General features: G+C 43.6%; 1 protein-coding gene and 1 pseudogene across 1 annotated transcript; one reads left to right on the forward strand and one right to left on the reverse strand.

Annotated features, from left to right (window-relative positions):
• Positions 1-1237: 1237 nt before the first annotated feature.
• On the reverse strand, positions 1238-11021 carry LOC109945183 (uncharacterized; annotated as a pseudogene).
• Positions 11022-13831: 2810 nt separating this feature from the next.
• On the forward strand, positions 13832-17584 carry LOC541785 (protein kinase 4). The gene is made up of 2 exons (NM_001111470.2): positions 13832-15551; positions 17256-17584. The coding sequence occupies exon 1, from the start codon at positions 13987-13989 to the stop codon at positions 15541-15543; it is 1557 nt and encodes a 518-aa protein (NP_001104940.2). The 5' UTR covers positions 13832-13986; the 3' UTR covers positions 15544-15551; positions 17256-17584.
• Positions 17585-20382: the final 2798 nt, after the last annotated feature.

Genomic DNA, 20382 nt, shown 5'->3' on the forward strand with positions numbered 1-20382 from the left:
TGCTCCTTTCCTTTTGAACCCTAACTTGATCTTTTATTAGTTTGTGTTGAACCTTTATGCACCTGTGGAATATATAATCTATAGCAAACTAGTTAGTCTAATTATTTGTGTTGGGCATTCAACCACCAAAATTATTTATAGGAAAAGGTTAAACCCTATTTCCCTTTCACGTACCCATGATTCTACATATTTGCCGAGGCTATGGCTGTCTTGGTAGTGGGAGGGACCTTGCATCATCTGACGTCGTTTCCGGCTAGCATTGTGCGCCTCGTCCCACTCAGGCGAGCCCACCTCTGCACCATCTGCTCCTAGCACTAAGGATGTGTGGCACACCAATAAGGAATCATCTAAATAAACAAGCACGACATATCAGAAGATAAAATTAAGCAAATTTAATACCAACATTAAAGTTCTATATTTACCTACAAGTACTAGTCCCGAGTCAACGACATGGTTCGGGCGTCCTACTTGGTCACCTTCTCCCCAAGGATGGAGCCATGGTAAGTGACGATGGCCTGGATTCATGCCTCGTAGTGCATGTCCACGACAAAGCTTCTTATAGCTTATGGTAGCCACCACATCCGCCCTGGCCTCGTATCCAGCCTCGCATGTGAAGAAATCCTACATACAAAGACGATGTATCCATACATTATTTCAAGAATGTGCAACGAGTGTGACATACTAAACAATATAGTGTGAGGAAGACTTACCCACAGCTCTTGCTTCACCTGCTCCACCTTGTTATTGAATTCCCTGTCGTCCCAATCTACTACATCGAGGGGTGACGTCGTAGTGGTCGAAGGTGTAGGCTGGGCCCATCACTCTGGCGTACTCAACAAGTCTAGGTGAGTGTTCCCTGCACAGAAGACCGAGGATGCCATTGGGGTTGCAGTCGTGACCCCTGCATTCTCCACAACCTTCTAAAACATGTCCAAGTGATAAAGAAAAAGTATTAGTTTCTATTATGAATTTCAACACATAATATGAAAAAGCAGCGACAACATCTACAATTACATGTCTCTCCCCATCGGGTCGAATCAGCGGTCACCTGTCACAAAGTATGGGTCGCTGAGGGAGACTCGCGGTACCTCGCAAGTAGACGTTCCTCGAACCTGAGGCGCCAGAACCTGAGGCGACCTATTGAGCATCGTCGTCGTCCTATTGTGCCGCATCAACATCAGCCTGCTGCTCCACCTGCTGTTGAGCGTCGTCGTTCTGGTGTGCCTCCACCTCCGTCCTATGGGTGCTCCTCCTCCCCCTCCTCGTCCTCATACCACCGCTCATCATCTTTGTCCAACAACCTGCAATTAAGAGTAAAAAAATAAGCACAGATAAAAAATATGTTTTTAGAAACATATGTGAAGTAAATAAAATATAGCATTACATCGATTTAAAAATAATCTTCATATGTGTCTGGATTAGCCAGATCATAAGTCTCGTCATCACTATCAACCATTTCATAATCAACACCATCTGAAGGCGTAAGTTTGTCATTAATGTCATTATTTCTAAGTCATTCTCATTTTCACCTCATCGTCCTCCTCATAAACAACCATTTCAATATCTACTTCCATTCTGATAGCTTCGGTTAAGTCTATCTCAAATCGCCCTTCTAGCCCATCTTTTTGGAAGAACTCTCTATCATATGTGTCCGGGTCTAAGTTATAATGTTCATCATTTGGAACAGGTAATTAATCGTGCGGTGATATCTTATACACAACATTCCAACACTTTAAGATGTTCTTTTATTTGGCACACATATGGGAGATAATACACTTGTGTGGCTAGTTAGGCCACGACATTGAGAGCACCTAAAATGGGGATGAATAGGTGATCATGTAAAAACAGCTCAACAAAAACAAACTTGGTCTAAAGTGGATTAGTAAAGTCAAAACCAAGTTCAAATGAAGAGCGAGAGAAGAGAGGACTTATTCATTTAATTGCTCTCACAAGATAAGTGTTAAACTTAGAGCAATATTATAGGTGAAGATACGTGCTAAAAGGAATAGAATCGTAGTAAAGTGAAACAGACAGGTGACATGGCGATATTTATCTCGTGGTTCGGTCAAGCGTAAAATGCTTGCCTACTCCACGTTGTGGCATCCCAATGGACGAGGGTTGCACTCAACCCCTCTCAAGTGATCCAAAGATCAACTTGAATACCACGATTTTCTTTCTTATCTCAAGTTTACCCCGTTGTGAGGAATCTCCACAATTTGGAGTCTCTCATGCTTTACACAATTTGATCTCAAATGAAATCAAGAGTAATGGGGAGTAGAAACACACACAAGAGACAAAAATCATAGCAACACACGCTCACAAGTTGAGAGAGGAGCACAAGAACAATACAATGGAATTACAACTTAAACACTTGCTGGAATCTCAAACTATCAAAGCTCTAGCGTGATCACCGTGTCTCGGTATCTTAGGATGTTCAAAGGATGCTTGGTGTAGTGCTCCATGCACCTAGGGGTCTCTTTTATAGCCCTAAGGGACCTAGGAGCCGTTGGAGCTCCATTTGGTAGGCTTTGATTGCCTTTTGTTCGTGAGCGCATTGGACAATCTGGTGCATCACTGGACAATGAACAGTGCACGATTTTCTTCCTTGTCTGGTGAAGCCGATCGTTGCCAGCCTCTTGTCCCATGGCACACCGAACAGTCCAGTGGCGCACCAGACAGTTCGGTGCAGCCTGGTGACTGTTGGCTGGGCACACGTGGCACAATTGATTAAGTTGCCGACCGTTAACCAGGCGTGCGGCTGGCACACTGGATAGTCCAGTGAATTATAGTTGCGGCGCCCTGGTTTTTTCCCGAGAGCGACATGTTCACCGGGTGTGCCATCCTGACACCGAACACTGTTCGGTGCACACCAGATAGTCCGGTGCACCACAGGCTGGTGTAAGTTTGGCTACCCTTAGCCAAACTTCTCCAATAGAATTTCCCTCATTTTGAGAAGTTCTCTAGCACTTAATAGAACATAGTCAGTACCAAAATAAATTTACTAAGTTCTAGAATCATACCTTCGTTTCTCTATGATTGTAGAGTTTGCAATTTATCTTTACAACTCTCAATTTGCTTCTTCTTTGACTCTGAGCTCATACTCACAATTGTATGTTAGATCAAAGTGGTGTTAGGCACTTAATCACCAAAACACTTATAAATGGCCCAAGGGCACATTTTCCTTTCAATCTCCCCCTTTTGGTGATTTATGCCAACACATCAAAAGCAACTTAAGATGTACTAATATACTAGAATGAGAGCAAAAAGGTGCAAATTGATGTCAAACTTAAAACCAGTTAAGTTTTCATAGGATTTGGCATATTTGGATCATTTTTACCACCACTTGGTTTGTTTTCGCAAAACAAATTCATTTTCCTATCTCTATGTCAAAAAACACTTGTTTTGGCAAATCAAAATATCTTTCAATACTAGTTTTGATCAAAAGCCAGAAACTCCCCCTTTTCCCATAATCGAATTTCTCCCCCACAAGAGGGTAGTTTTTGCAGTAAGAGGGTTTTAATCAAAGAAACCAAGTACACTTACACTAGAATTTTGAAAAAATCACAAGTGGTAGCTAATCAAGTTGCTTTGGCCTTAAATTCTCCCCCTTTGGCATTAATCACCAAAACAGGAGAACTAGTGGCCTTTAAAACCCATTGCCTCACAAAAAATTGCAACGAAGAGCCAAGGGCAACGAGATAACACAATAGTGACTTGGAACAAAGATCATAGATACCGGAATGCAGTGGAAGCCTCTTCTTTTCCAAGTCCACCTTTTCCCTTTCAATCCATCTTTGAGATTTATATTCTAAGCACTCAAGCAAGCACATTAGTCTCAAAGGGTCAAGTTGTAGCATATCCTCCCCCTAAACATGTGTATCATTTGCACAAGGACTTGTGAGGTCCGGGGATGACTTGTACAACTTGAGCACCAAAATAAGTAAGTAAGACAATGATGCTTAAAGGAATACGATCAAAGGCATAAAAACACATGTATGCTATAAATCAATCCAAGTTACGCGAATCTAAGGCATTTAGCTCACTACGCAGCTTGCAAAACCTTTTCTCGTCTAAAGGCTTGGTGAAGATATCACCTAGCTGGTTCTCGGTGCTAATATGGGAAACATCGATATCTCCCCTTTGCTGGTGGTCTCTCAAAAAGTGATGTCGGATGTCTATGTGCTTAGTGTGGCTATGTTCAACAAGATTATCCGCCAAGCGGATTGCACTCTCATTATCCACCAAGCTCTAGTTTAGAAGCCTCAGATGTGGACGCTAGGTGCTGCTACCACCGCCAGTCATCGAAAATTTCTTGTCGTCGATCTCGCCGTGAGAGGAGGGGAAAGCAAGAGAGAGAGAGAGAGAGAGGAGGAGGGGAGAGGATGGGAAGGAGTCGCATGGAGAAGAGGGACTACGGATGGCAACAGGTACATACGTATCGGGTGGTACTATTCCATACCCATACCCATAAAAAAATTTCTACCAGTCGGGTTACCCATATATCCTCGCGGGTATAAAATTTTACCCATACCAGTACCCCGCGCGGGTAATTTTACCCATCGGGTAATTCGTACCCACTAGGAAAGTCTTAAATTCCAATAAGCCAATCATTCAAATTATTAAATAAATATACAAAAACAAGTTCAACTTCACATATAACAAATCATATGATTACATAACTTGGTAGCTAGACAAATGATAGCTAGATAAGGGTTTTATTTTAGCTAAGATGAGCTCTATTAGATGGTTATAGTGGTATTGATGCGGGTATATTTTACCCATGGGCAGACGGGTATGGGTAGACCAACCCGTACCCGTCTACCCAACGGGTAGAGGTTCTTGCCCATTAACATACCCGCAGGTAGAGAAATCATCCCATACCTGCCTTCATATCGGGTAAAATCTGTCATGTAGTTGGATTTCAGGTACCCATTGCCACCCCTAAGAGGGACTCACCCGTAGCTCCGTGATGCATGAACAAATGGAGAAAGTACTAATGACGCACGAGTGTGGCATGCAGTTCATGTTGTTGAAATCGCATGGGGCAGGAGGCCAGATTCCACGGCAGGTGCGTCAGAAGGGGCGGGTAGCGACTCGGGCTAGGGTACGAGGACGATGATTGTTGACGAATCAGGCGGGGGAGGGATGGGGTGCACGATCGGATTCCACGATGGTGCATCGGAAGGGGTGGGTAGCGGCTCGGGCTAGGGGAGGGGAGGGCGCACAGATGGACGATCCTGATTTGATGGATATAGATGGACGCTATAGATTTATGGGAGGCAAAACAAGTGAGTGGCAGACTACCCCTTACAACCTTAATGTAGTAGTATAGATTAGCGTGTTGAATAGTAAGCTTTTTAATTTTCGAGGTTTGTATAAAAAACTAGCCCTTAGAGAAATTTATCAATGATCTACAACAAAGTTAAAATAAGTTATTTTAAATGGGATCGTAACCTTAAAAATTGTTCTATAACTATAAATCATATTTTGTAACTCAAAGAAGAAGATGACTTCCCCTCACACGAATCTTCATGTTTCTACCAAAGCAACAACAACAACAACAACAGCAAAAACATAGCCTTTTAGTCCCAAGCAAGTTGGGGTAGGCTAGAGTTGAAACCCAACAAAATGTCACCAAAAAGAGAAAGAGAGAAAGGGGAGGAGAAAAGCTTTTGAGAGCACTAAAAGAAAAGGCCTAATCACGGTTCGGACACGTGGATAGCTTCTTTCCAAACACTTCTATCCAAACACAACTCCATTGGGATATTCCATTCCTTCAAGTCCCTTTTGATTGCCTCCTCCCATGTCAAGTTTGGTCGACCTCTATCTCTCTTCACATTATTGTCCCGTATTATGATGCCTCTATGCATCGGTGCCTCTGGGGGTCTTAGGTGGTGTCACACCCGGTTCTAAAGGTAAACCAAATGCGAACTATGTATGTGCCAGGATCAGAAATTCACGTACACAACGATTACATAAATGACTCATCATAGCACAATGCTTCGAATAACAATAAAGAGTAACTAATAATATTAAAGACTAGAGTCATTTACAAAATATAGATCAAATTGCACATAATTGAAACGTAGCCAACGTAAACAAACCCACCACAGACAGCTGACTGGGGGAGGTCGCTAGCCTAATCCTCGAACTCGACGAAGTCCTGGAACTCCTTGAGATCCACCTCGACACCTTCTTCTTCTTTACCTGAGCATAGGTTGCACCAAAGGCAACCTGGTGTTTTGTGAAAGCAAGGGTGGGTACACATCAACGTACTCAGCAAATGTCTCGTTTGGCTAAGGAGGACTAGCTTTATGTGTGGTTAGGATCAAAGCAGTTGCTTTTAGTTTGTCAGGTATTTATTATTAGTAGAAGCCAGGTTTTAGCAAAAAAACAACCTGTGAATCATTTTCTCATCGAGGAACATCATTATCATCATCGTAACCAAAACCCATCAATAGAACCATTATATCTCAGATCATCTGTATCTCTAATCAAAGAGGATCCCAAGGCCACTCATAACCGTGAGCACGACTGATATATCAGTTTCTTTACACCCTACAGAGGTTACACACTTTACCCATGAGTCATGATCCCTTTTGCCTCGGGTTGTACGAACCCTTAAACACTTCCAAGGTGAGTAGGCAAGGTTTCTCTACGTGGCTTTTACCTAGGATCCTCAATATGCGAATGTTGGAATTGACCACCGCATGGATACCATATGACGTACCCAAACCTATACCCTCCACCCTCAGGGAAAAGCCATGGGATGACGCCCGTACCTAGATCCCTAAGCGAGAATATAGGAGCCATAACAGATGCCTCCGTCCCCAATGACCAAAACCAGCACCCAACACAAGTATTCCCTAATTATTTGGCCAAGGGCGTCCCATACCACCCTCATGGTTGCACTGTTTTCTTAGGTGGTCTCTCAACGAATAGGTCCTTACATAGAGGTACTCAGGAAACAGCTTGAGTCCCCTAAAGTATCACAGTTCGTTGATAACATCAATGTATCATAAATATTCTCATCATGTTCGTTGATTAAAGTAGAACAATAGCACGAAGCTAACCATAATAACCCAAAAGGTCATCAAGGACAAGGTAAATACAAACTAGTCAATCTTTAGGTTTTAATTAAGTAATACGGGACAATGAATTATGAAGTAATTTGGACATCATGGGTCAGAGGACACTTGCGTTCACCAAACAGATGCTTATGATCTTCAACTTTGTAGAACTCGAAGAACCTGACCACTTGGTCACCAAAGCTTGACCGTCGATTCCTCGAAGCTCGGATACGAATCACGATCTAATCGCAACGCGAAGCGAAGACGAACAGGCGCAAGCAAACAAACGCGCGCACACACACACACATATATATATATATATGTATGCATAAGAACATTACACTATTCAAATAAAAACATATAAAAACATGCAATACGAAATAGATCTTGCTACTATGGTCACGCGACGAAAAGAAACACGACAGTCGGAACTATGGTCGAGAAGTTATCGCGTTTACACTAAACAAGTATTAGTTAAAACATTTAGTTCGACATAGTTGTATTAATTGACCTTTTATGAAATATAAATTTAAACTACTTAGTTTTGATAAACTTATTGTTTTAATTGTGGCTGATTAAATAAATAACTAATTAAATGACATGAGTGATTATAAGCGAACGATTTAATCTCGCGCGCGGATAACACGCGATACGAGCGAATGACGCGTGGCAAGGCACGCGACACATGCGAACGGCGCGCGACAACGCGTGCGAACAACACGCCTGACAACGTGAACGACTCGCGACGACGCGCGCGAAACGACACTGCAGCACACGTACGGCGCGCGGGCCAACACGATACGCGGAAATTAATAAATACACAACATGATTAAACTAAACAATTATTAATAAATAATATTTCAGTTAAGGTTAATCATGTTGGTGTCTAATTATAAATGCGCAAATCAAAATCCTAAATTAGATTTTAAAATTAAAACAACGTTCTAGTAGCCATCGGTTAAACAAATTTTTAAATTAATTAAATAAACTATGGAACAGTAGGGAAAATACTTCTAACATGTAGATAATTTTAATACGAATCTAACGCAACTTGAACGGAATTAATCGGGTTTAAAATACAAAAGTTGTCACTGTTTTAAATTAGAATAAATTCCTGCGTGCGGTTTTAGTTTCACATAGAGTTTTTCGCAAAAGGTCTTCTTATTCCTCCCTCCACCTTCTTCTCCATACAGGGAACCGCCATGGGGCTTTGGGGTTGGGCTCGACCGGAGGGGGGGCTCGCCACTAGGGGGCCACCCACAGCCTGCAGGGCATGCGCGCCCGCGGGCGGGGGGCGCGCCTAGAGCAGCCCACACGGGGAGGGGAGGGGCCGCGGACAGGGGATTGGTTGGCCGGGAGGTTCCGTGCGAGTTGGCCTCGCCCACGGCCAGAGCTGGGCTCGCCAGCCTCGCGCACAGGGCCGGGGGGTGAGGGGCTGCCGGGCGGGGGAACCTCCATGGGGAAGGAAAATGAAGAACTAGGTTGAAAAAAATGGAGAAAGTTCACCGGAAAAGTAACCTTCGTCGGAGCCGAGGAGGAAACCGTCGATTGACGGAGATTCAGAGGTCCGATCGACGAATCAGACGCACTACGATGAAGCCCTCGACGAGATAAACGCAGCAGTACTCTCGGATTCCACAGATGATACACGGATTGGGAGTAATTGCTCGCTGGGTTGTCGATGGAATTGGAACCGCTCCGAACTTCGGCGAGCAATTCCAGTAGCTAGGAATTGAATATTGTGAAACCGTTTCCTGCTCTAAAAACGGGCTCGACGAGAAGTCGGGCATGTATATATAGTTGGGGTTCGAACGAGATGAAAATTCAGTTCAAATTTGGATTTTACCATTTATAAAATTCAGAAAAGCCTAGAAGTCCATATTTTGTGCTCAAAATATTATAGATGCTTCCAAAAATTCCAGAAAAATTCCTAGAAATATTTTGGCACCTAATGAACCCAAAAAACATAATTAGAGTTTCTAAAAACATTTAAGGTACCTCAAATAAATAGATTTTGGTTTCTAGAAAATAGAAAAATATTCTGAAAAATATGAAAATTTACCGAGAGCTTCTATAAGATATGTTAACGTGTTTCAAACACATTTAGCACTTAGAAACACTGTGAACGGTATGAATGCAACAACCAAAGCGCCTTTAGGCCTTATTCGACTAGGTTTATGCCAATATAAAACAAAATAATTCTCCATTATTTAAAAAAAAAGAGAAGAAAGCAAGTAAAGAAGAGGGTAACACCTGAATTTGGTGGATATTAGAAAAGAAATTTTATACCCCCAAATTAAGGGTGTTAAAGGTGGACATGCCCAAACCATCTTAACCGGCGTTGAAAAAGTTTTTCTTCAATTGGCGCTACTCTAAGCCGATCGCGTATGTCATCATTTCTCACTCGATCCAATCTTGTGTGCCCACATATCCAACACAACATACGCATCTCTGCGACACTTAGTTGTTGGATATGCCGTCTCTTAGTAGGCCAACACTCAGCCCTAGGGCTGGGCAAAAAACCCATAACCCGAAACCCGAACTCGGAATACCTGAACCTGAACCCAAAATACCCGAAACCCGAATTTTGTTTGGGAATTTTGGGTAGCAACTTGCAAAACCCGAATTTATTTTTGGTAATTCGGGTATCATAATCGGGTACCCGAATTACCCGAACTTTCATGTGTCATGTACTCATGTCATTCTTAATTATTAATTTGTTCATCTATAATTATGTGTAAGTGTGCAGGGCTTGTGATTATAGATTGCTTGTGTTTTTATGACCATGTATATCATTATTCAAACTGTTTTTTATACTATTAATAGAGTGCATGTGTTTTTATAAAGCTAACACAACAGTTCGGGTAGTTCGGGAATACCCGAACCTGAAATTCCGGGTACCCGAATTTTCGGGTATTGTAAAACCCGTTGTAATTTCAGGTATCGATTCTCAAAACCCGAAATTTTAAATACCCGAATTATCCTACCCGAAATTTTCGGGTAACCCGAATGCCCACCCCTACTCAGCCCCATATAACATAGCAGGCCTAATCATTGTCATGTAGAACTTGGCTTTCAACTTCTGTGGCACTCTCTTGTCACAGGACTCCCGGTGCTTGACGCCATTTCATGCACCCCGCTTTGATTCTATGGCTAACATCTTCATCAATATCACCATATCTCGGTAGCATCGATCCCAAATAACGGAAGGTGTCATTCTTTGGTACTACCTGGCCTCCCAGACTTACATCTCCCTCCTCATTAATTGTAGTACCAAAGTCACATCTCATATACTCGGTTTTGGTCCTGCTAATTCTAAATCCTTTTGACTCTAGGGTCTGACGTCATAACTCTAGCTTTCTATTTACTCCTTCCCGGCTTTCAACTATTAGAACTACATCATCAGCGAAAAGCATACACCATGGGATATCTCCTTGTATATCCCTCGTGACCTCATCTATCACTAAGGCAAATAGATAAGGGCTCAAAGCTGAACCTTGATATAGTCCTATGTTAATCGGGGAAACATTTGTATCACCATCAGTTGTTCGGACGCTAGTCACAACCTTGTCATACATGTCCTTGATGAGCGTAACATACTTTGTTGGGACTTTATGCTTATCCATGCCCACCACATTAGATTCCTAGGTATTTTATCATAGGCCTTTTCCAAGTCGATTAACACCATGTGCAAGTCCTTCTTCTGCTCCTTATATCGCTCCATGACCTGCCTTATTAAGAAAATTGCTTCTGTGGTTGACCTTCTAGGCATAATCCAAATTGGTTCATGGTGATAAGCGTCATTCCTCTCAGGCAATGCTCAATAACTCTCTCCCATAGCTTCATAGTGTGGCTCATGAGCTTAATCCCTCGATGGTTGGTACAACTTTGAATATCTCCCTTGTTCTTGAAGATTGGTACTAATGTACTCCTCCTTCACTCATCGGGCATCTTGTTTGATCGAAAAATATGGTTGAACAACTTGGTTAGCCAAACGATAGCAATATCCCCCAAGGCATTTCCAGACCTCTATTGGGATACCATCCGGGCCCATCGCCTTGCCCCCTTTCATCCTCTTTAAAGCTTCTTTGACCTTTGATTCTTGGATCCTGCGTACAAAACATCTATTTAAATCATCAAAGGAGTCATCCAATTGGATGTCCATAGTCTCATTCTCACCATTGAAAAGATTATCAAAATACCTCTACCACCTCTGTTTGATGTATTGTCCTTTCACCAAGAGTTGATCCATCTCATCCTTAACGCATTTAACTTGGTTGAGGTCCCTCATCTTCCTTTCCTGAATCCTAGCTATCTTATAAACATCTTTCTCCCCTTCCTTTGTACTTAGTCTTCGGTAAAGATCATCATAGGCTCGACCCTTTGCCTCACTCACAACTCGCTTTGCAGTCTTCTTTGCCACCTTATACCTCTCTATGTTGACTGCATTCCTGTAACATTCTTTTTTCTCCTTTATTGCCTTTTGAACATCCTCGGTCCACCACCAAGTATCCTTAGATTCACCGTTGCTCCCTTTGGTCACTCCAAACACCTCTGACGCCACCTTCCTAATACAAGTTTCCATCTTTACCCACATGTTGTTTGCATCTTCTTCTTCGGACCAAGCGCCCTCCACAAAATCTCTTTCCCTAAAAACTTCGGATGTATCCCCTTTGAGTTTCCACCAATTTGTCCTCGCAATTTTGGCTTATAACCCTATGGGTATTGATCCGAAAACGGAAGTCAGCCACCACAATATTATGTTGGGGCACAACACTTTCTCCAGGTATCACCTTACAATCCAAACAAGCTTGTTTATCTTCTCTCCTTGTGAGCACGAAGTCGATCTGACTCAAACGATGTCCACTGATAAAAGTCACCAAATGAGAATCTCTCTTTCTGAAGAAAGTGTTGGCTATCACTAGGTTGTAGGCTACAACAAAGTCCAAAATATCTTCCCCTTCTCGATTCCTACTACCATACCCAAAACCTCCATGAGTCCGCTCATAACCTACATTTGTTGAACCTACATGACCATTGAGATCTTCTCCTATGAAAAACTTCTCATTGGTGGGTACCGCTCTGACCATGCCATATAAGTCTTCCAAGAACTCCCACTTCTCGCTCTCACTGAGACCAACCTGAGCGGCATATGCACTTATAATCATCAAGACTACACCCTCCAAAACTAGTTTGACTAGTATAATCTTATCTCCCTGCCTTTTGACGTCCACCACTCCATCCTTGAGGGTCTTATCAATCGGGATACCTACTCCATTTTTGTTTGCCACTATTCCTGAGTACCATAGTTTGAAACCAGTGTTCTCCACCTCCTTCGCTTTTTGCCCTTTCCATTTTGTCTCCTGGACACATAGAATACTAACACACCTCCTGCTCGCTGCATTGACTAACTCTCTTAGCTTACCTGTAAGGGACCCTACGTTCCAACTACCTACACGGATCCTAGTCGGCTCAACTAGCTTCCTTATCCCTTGCACTCGTTGAGACAGATGCAAAGACCCTTGCACATTTGTCACTACACCCGGGCGCCGATGTAGCGCGCCACTAAGGAAGCGATGACTCGATCCTTACTCACTTGACACCGCATCCAGATCATGACACGGCGCGCCACCAAAGGGGTGGCGTCCCAGCCCTTGCCCAGTTAACACCATACCCTGGTTCCGATATAGCGTGTCGCTAAGAGGGTTACGCCCCAACGGTTTTCTATTGGGTTTCATCTCCATTTTGAGTGGCTAAGTTTTTATAGCTGGCTCGCCACGCCTAACACAACCCTGCTCCTTGTATCTGGACTTGGGACCAGGCTATGCTGCACCAACATATGCTGGGACAACAACAAAAAGATGATTATTATTATATATCTCTTCTCTTCTCTATCTCTACTCATAAAAAGCGCCAGTTTTTCTAGTTTCCATCATCGTCCCTTTCTTACGCTTCTTTATAATCTAACCCACAGTCCACTATTGTCGTCAAGTGACATGCACAGTGCTTCCGGATAGTACCACCTCGCTGGCTAAAAGATGACGGACAATCAAGTTAGTTATAAAAAAGGGTAGATCTCCTTTTCAACTCATATCTTTCTTAACCTTTTAGTTAAGATAAAGTGCAATAATACAATTTAATATCTGATACGTAGAGCATAAGTCCACTTTAATTTTAAATCTATTTTTTTATAGAAAAAGCCCACTTTAATTTTAATTTTTTGGTAGAGTCAATCACACTGGCTTGTCATTCGTATAACTATTACATTATACCATCAAATATAATTGGTGTGTCGTCCTAGTAAGGTATAGATACTGTACTATTTAAGTGCTTTATTGTGCTGTTCTTATGGTTTATCATTTCCAATTAAAAATATTCAGCTTTCCCGTTGGCTAATATTTTGTACCTATAGACACGAACCAATGCACAACACACTCCCTTTATGGCTAGTTTGGGAACTCCATTTTCCCATTGGATTTCTATTTTCTCAAGTGAAAATGAACTAATTTTCCTTGGGAAAATGAGAATCCCTTGGTAAAATGTGGTTCCCAAATTAGCCCTTACCTGGAAAAAAACCCAACCAATGCATATCACACGCATCACGATGCCTAAACTAGGGCAATTCATCATCAGAAAAGGAAAAGGCTGTACAAAAGAAGCGACATCCACGGCCGAAATGGATCCAGCCCAGCAAAACACGGAAACGGCGAGGCATAAAGCAAAAGCAACACACCCGAGCAAAACTACGGAGTACGATACAAACAAAACGAGCAGCCGGAAAATATCCCCACCCAAGCAGGGCCATAAAACGCAAGCAGCGCAGCTGCACAGAATTGTTATCGCAGGGGGCATTAAGCTGCCTGCCTCCGCTGCCGGCCGTGCTACCTAATCGCCGCGCTTGTTTTCCCACCGCCCGATGGCCGCCATCACGCCGCCGACGCAGTCGGAGCCGTCGCCGCAGACGGGGCGCCCGGCCTCGTCTGCCGCCGCCGCGGCCAAGCGTGGAGGGGGCGGGGCTGGTGCCGCCGGCGGGCCGCTGATGGGGAAGTACGAGCTGGGGCGCCTCCTGGGGCACGGCACCTTCGCGAAGGTGTACCACGCGCGGCACGTCGACACGGGGGACAACGTTGCCATCAAGGTGCTCGACAAGGAGAAGGCCGTGAAGAGCGGGCTCGTCCCGCACATCAAGCGCGAGATCGCTGTGCTACGCCGCGTGCGCCACCCGAACATCGTGCACCTGTTCGAGGTTATGGCCACAAAGACTAAGATCTACTTCGTCATGGAGCTCGTCCGCGGCGGCGAGCTCTTCTCCCGCGTCTCCAAGGGCCGACTCAGGGAGGACACCGCGCGCCGCTACTTCCAGCAGCTCGTCTCCGCCGTGGGGTTCTGCCACGCCCGCGGCGTCTTCCACCGCGACCTGAAGCCCGAGAATCTACTCGTCGACGAGCAGGGGAACCTCAAGGTATCGGATTTTGGGCTCTCCGCCGTCGCCGAGCAGTTCCGTCCCGACGGCCTGCTCCACACCTTCTGCGGCACGCCGGCCTATGTGGCCCCCGAAGTGCTCGGCCGCCGCGGGTACGACGGCGCCAAGGCAGACGTGTGGTCGTGCGGTGTCATCCTCTTTGTGCTCATGGCCGGATATCTCCCTTTCCATGACAAAAACATCATGGCCATGTACAAGAAGATTTACAAGGGCGAGTTCCGCTGTGCGAGGTGGTTCTCCAAAGACCTTACCAGCTTGCTGATGCGCATTCTTCACACTAATCCCAACACTCGGATCACTTTGCCGGAGATCATGGAGTCCCGCTGGTTCAAGAAAGGATTCAAGCCTGTCAAGTTCTATATCGAGGATGACCAGCTGCATAACGTTATAGATGACGAAGATGGCCTGTTAGATATGGGACCTGCTGGTCCTGTTCCTCCACCATTGCCACCTCCACCGCCACCTCTACCTCCACCAAAGGTTGATGGTGATGAATCAGGGTCTGACTCAGACTCGTCGATCTCATCCTGCCCTGCTTCAATGTTATCTGATGAGAGCCAAAGGCCCCGTGGCTCTCTACCACGTCCAGCAAGTCTTAATGCCTTTGATATCATATCATTTTCAAGGGGATTTAACTTATCAGGGTTATTTGAGGAGAAAGGGGATGAAGTGAGGTTCATCTCGGCTGAGCCCATGTCAGATATCATAACCAAATTGGAGGACATAGCGAAGCTGAAGAGCTTCAAGTTGCGGAGGAAGGACTGGCGCATCTGCCTGGAGGGTACAAGGGAAGGAGTTAAGGGGCCATTAACAATTGGCGCGGAGATATTTGAACTCACACCTCCCCTTGTAATGGTGGAGGTAAAAAAGAAGGCAGGGGATAATGAAGAGTACGAGAACTTCTGTGACAAGGAATTGAAGCCAGGGATGCAGCACCTTGTCCACCATATGGTCCGAGCTCCAAGTATGCTGCTTACTGATGCCAAGTAGATCGAAAGGTAGTAATTTCCACTCACTTTTTCTTCTTATGATGTCACTGATGCCATTCTGAATAATATTTTTAATAATATTTATTTCCACGACTCACGCTAATTCAGGCATGACGTGTTTGCATTGCTAATTCCATGTGAATAGAGATGAATCTCCTGGCCCTTGCTAGTCTTGGAACTTACTAATATTGCTAATTGCATGTTGGAAACAAGCAAGGTCTGAAATTGTCTCCTGAATGATTACTTGAAATGCATCATCACTTGATCAAAATTTAATTCTATATACCGTTGTTCTAATGGCTCTGCAGTTGCTTAGCGATTGATTTCTTTATTTCTAGGTGTAGGTCTCATGTTGGCTTCACTAAGTTCCATGCATTATGAGCACATGTCACGAGCACAAGTTATCTTTGGCATCCCACTTGATTAGTTTTTCCACGTAGTTTATTTGGACCACTATTTCCTGTAGCTATTAGTTAGTCCAGAACATTTTTCTCTATCACATCTTCACCTTTAAAAGCTTTTGATTTGATTATCCACATTCTGTTGCAACATACCTTTTGTGGTTGCCAGTAAAAAAATACAGATTGAATCAATGAACTTAAATCTCTGGTTTATTTACTTTTATATTCTTACACCAGCATTGCTTCCATACTGTTGTTACATCTGGCTGTGAGTAATCTACACCCTTTTTTGTTGAATGTTATCACAACACATGGTGACGTGGTATAAAGTGAAGAAAGAATGAGGGGTCCATTCCTTTTATTCCGTAAGGAACTCAGAAGCTTTCGAGCATACTAGTTCAAGTTGGGAATTTTACTCTGTAGATGTAGATAAACAATTCAGATTCATGGGGTGTATCACTTTTATTGCTCTGTCATAAATTACAGTAGTGTTATGACTTCTTTCTGCATAAGGGTTATTCAGTTGTGCGATGAAGTAGGTTGTATCCACCATTTGTTGTATGTAAGGAGTTGATTTGTGGGATTTTGGTGTCTTTTTGTTAAATTTCCTCTGTGGCAACGTAATGTTCCATGCATGATTGTTGCATTATTGTTCCACAATCATCATCTCTGTGCAGTTAATGGGAGCATCTACCTTGTTGGATCCATGTTGAGCACTTATTTTGACAGTCATAATTATAATGAAAATGGAGCACACTAACACAGCCAAATCTTAAGCATGTTCCCAGCCACAATCAGGAGCTGCTGTTATTCAGTCAGCTTAGTTGAATAAAAATTTAAGTGCGATTAATTCTGCCAGACATGCACAAAAAAAGGGTCATTTTTGGGTTCCTTTCTCCCTATTGATTGTCTTTTCTTGAACCTGAAGATTTCAACATGTCTTCTTTAATCAGTCTGGCTAATATTCTTTCACATGAATACGTGGATCTGGTAGTATACATCCACTGGTACCATATAGTTATTAGTTCCTGCCTTCCTGGCACATGGAAATATTTTGAGTGTCCACCTGTAGGTTTGTTAGGTATAGTAATCATCGGATTCAAACTTTCCTTGTGGCCCATGAGGCATGAATATTACAGCTTCGCGGGGGTAGTTTGGTGTATTGGGATGCACAAATTTCCTGGTAGGTTATAAACAAAATGGTTTGTTCGTCATAAATGAGCAAGGAACGGATGTCTATGCAATTTCTGAAACTTGTGACAGGGCAGCAGAATCGATTGCTTTATCTGACTGTTTCCTTCGCTCACTGCAGGCTTTGAACTTAACAACAGCACTTCGCACGGAGCTACTGGTAACAGGCGTGACATTCTGAGCGGCATGAGGCTAGAGGAGACAGTTGAGCACAGCACAGTTGACCAGAAGAGATAGTCGCCGGAACAAAAACCTTGACCAGTTCCACAGCGCTGTAGTTTCGCAGATGATGAGCAGCTCGGCATCTCATGACTGAATAAACGCAATGCCCGCCATGGAGGGAGACTCCGGTGTCTTTCTTGTACCTGAGGTGGTTAAGTTGTTACTCGAATGCTGTATCACGAGTGGTGTAGTCCTGCTATTCGTAATATTTCGATTAACCATCATGCTATTCTGTCTCGAACGATGAATCGGGTGCATCCTGGACCGGCACATCCGCACACGCTCCGGCCTTATCGGGACTCCGAATCTTCGATTCCTGATACCGCATAATTGTACGGGGTCCCGATTTGGAGAGGCGCTGATGTTTCGGACTCCGCAGGAGTCGTCTAGAGAGACAGGGATGCCGGATTGGCAGCAAGTGCGGCGGCCCTAGTCGAGCACGTGAGCCGGGGTCGGCGGTGGGTGGCCTAGCCACCGGTGCGCGTGGGCGGCCGGGCCCACCCAGGCGCCCACGAAAGCGCCGTGTGCGGCTACGCGGGGCTCGGAGTTGGCGGTGCGCGTCAGCGGGTCCGGGGCCCTTTTGTTGCTGCGCGCCCGCAGAGATAAAGATCGCGTCGTGAATGGGTTTGTGTCGCCGTCGTATCTGTCACCGTGCTCTTTTTTCTGGATCCGCCGATAAACGCGCTTGATGCGGAATGGGACAGCGAGGGCCGCGGATGTGTCTGATACCGATGATGATAAACTTGTTAAACATCTTGTCGATTTGTGTATTGTGCGCAGCAGCGTAGTTGGATAGCCTTCAACAATGATACCTCTTTCATTAAAGAAGATAATTGTCACTCAAAGCATCTCGGGGGGTCGATTAGAGGTCCTACCGGAGTTGCCCTCGCATATTACAGAACTTGGATGCTGTTTGGTTCACGAACGTAAATGATAACGGTAATAATTTACACTTGAGTAACGACGGTAATAAGTTTAAATATGACTGTATCAATTTTTAGTGTGGTATTTGATTATATTTGGATTTAAACAAACATGATTTAACGTTACCTGTTACCAATTACGTTACAATTATGTAAACCAAAGACACCTAGGATAGCCTGCCACTGAGTGCCTATTTAGAAACACTACTGTTTTTTAAAACTATAGTATACAATACCACACGTTACCTAATGTCATGATACAACCATGATATATTTTACATTAGTCTAATCCAACATCTGTTTGGAGACACCGTATTTTAGTCGCAACATAAAATAAAGTTACTAAATCTCTACTACTATGAAGAATGCAAGGGGGTAGGCTGCATCCACTGTTTCTACCATCTGCTTGTTCTGCATCCCGTTAATCTGGATCGTCTGTCCCCCTCCACAAGACGCTCGCTCGGCGCTCGCAACACAACAACCGCTCCCCAATCTGCGTCGGCACATCCTCTCCTGTCGACCTCGACAACGGTGGCGTGCTCCCCGTCGGGCAAGCTCGCTCGACGCGCCTCCTCGGCAGCTAAACGTGTCTTGGGTACCCAAATTGCCTTTCTGCTAGGTCTAGGTGAACTAATCATGGTTCTAGCACAAGAGTAAGATTTGGGTCTCCTAAATGAGTATGAATGAAATGCATTTCCTAGCTTTGGAATCTTAACCACATTACAAACCTTTTTGAGATGACCTTGCTCTCCACATTTGTAGTAGAAGTGTCGCTCAGTATGACATGACACTTGATGTTTGCTCTTCTTCTTGGTAAGTGTCATTATGGGAGATGTACGTTCTTGATCCTTCATGAGAGGACATGAAGTAATCACATGGTCCTATTTGTTGCATGTGAAGCATCTTCTCGCTTCATCCTCATGTCCATGTATGGACATGAGGCAATAAAGTGACCCAGCTTCTTGCATTTGAAGCATCTCCTTTTTCTGATCCACCTTTTGCTTTTAGCGGTCATAGGTCATAGAAATATCATTAGTGCAAACAACATGAATACTTGAATTTTCACATTTTTCTTATTTAAGTTGATTGCTTCTTTTGTTGCTTTAGAAACTCGCTTCTGATGGAGTTTGACGCATACTGCGGTTTCTCCCTTCTCAAGCTTCTTCACCACATGTCCGTTGATATCTTGAGGAGGTTGAGCATGGCGTGTTCTCTTCATTTTCCTCTTGTTCTTTTTAATCCTTCCTGCAAACTTTTGCTCAATCGAGGAATGGCTTTCCTTGGACCAGCAGGGGTTAGCCTATGGTAATACATTTCGTAAATGTGCACATGTGCAAGTATGAGGTTGATAAGACTCAAAGCTAGCAATTATAACCCCCTGAGTTGTTTCTAACATGATATGTCCATCAAATTTTCATGAGAAACAAATAGCATATCATGGTTTTCACATACTCCTGAGCTATTTCTAACATGATATGTCCATCAATTTTTCATGAGAAACAAATAGCATATCATGGTTTTCACATAGAGCAAGTTTTTTCTAGATTTAGCATTTCTACTTGATCCTTGAGCATAATAATTTCTATTTTAACTTGAGCAATACTAGATAAACATTTTCATTATTTACTTGCTCAATTAGAACTGATTCATAACTTTGGACCAAATTTTCATCAGAGCACACTAGCTCCTCATGCTCTTTGGTCATCTTCTCCAAGCTATCTTTAGTCTTGATGAGAACCTTTTCTAGCTTGAGGAGCGTCTCTCCTTTGTTCGCCGTTTCTTCTCAAAAATTTCATTTGGATGGCTTGTCCTCTTTATTGAGACGGTTGTAGAGATGGTGGATTTCTTCTTCCACATCCTCGATCTTGTTTTTCCTAATCATTAATATTAGCAGAAGCATGCAAAGAAACATGGGTAAATGTACCTTTTGGAGAGGTGGATTTCTCGATTGATCGGCATCATTCTTCCTCTTCTCCCTTCAAAAGGTTAGTACCACAAGCACTAGAGGGACTAGAGGCAATATGTTAGACTTAAATTATTTCAATTCAATTCTAGTCCACAATTCATGAGCATAAATAAATAGATCATTATCACCACTCATGA

Source organism: Zea mays, chromosome 3 (assembly GCF_902167145.1).
Source record: "Zea mays cultivar B73 chromosome 3, Zm-B73-REFERENCE-NAM-5.0, whole genome shotgun sequence".
Classification (NCBI taxonomy): Eukaryota; Viridiplantae; Streptophyta; class Magnoliopsida; order Poales; family Poaceae; genus Zea; species Zea mays.

What these genes read in the sequence shown, in the direction of transcription:
- LOC541785 (NM_001111470.2), top strand. Translation starts at nt 13,987, where the DNA reads ATGGCCGCCATCACGCCGCCGACGCAGTCGGAGCCGTCGCCGCAGACG.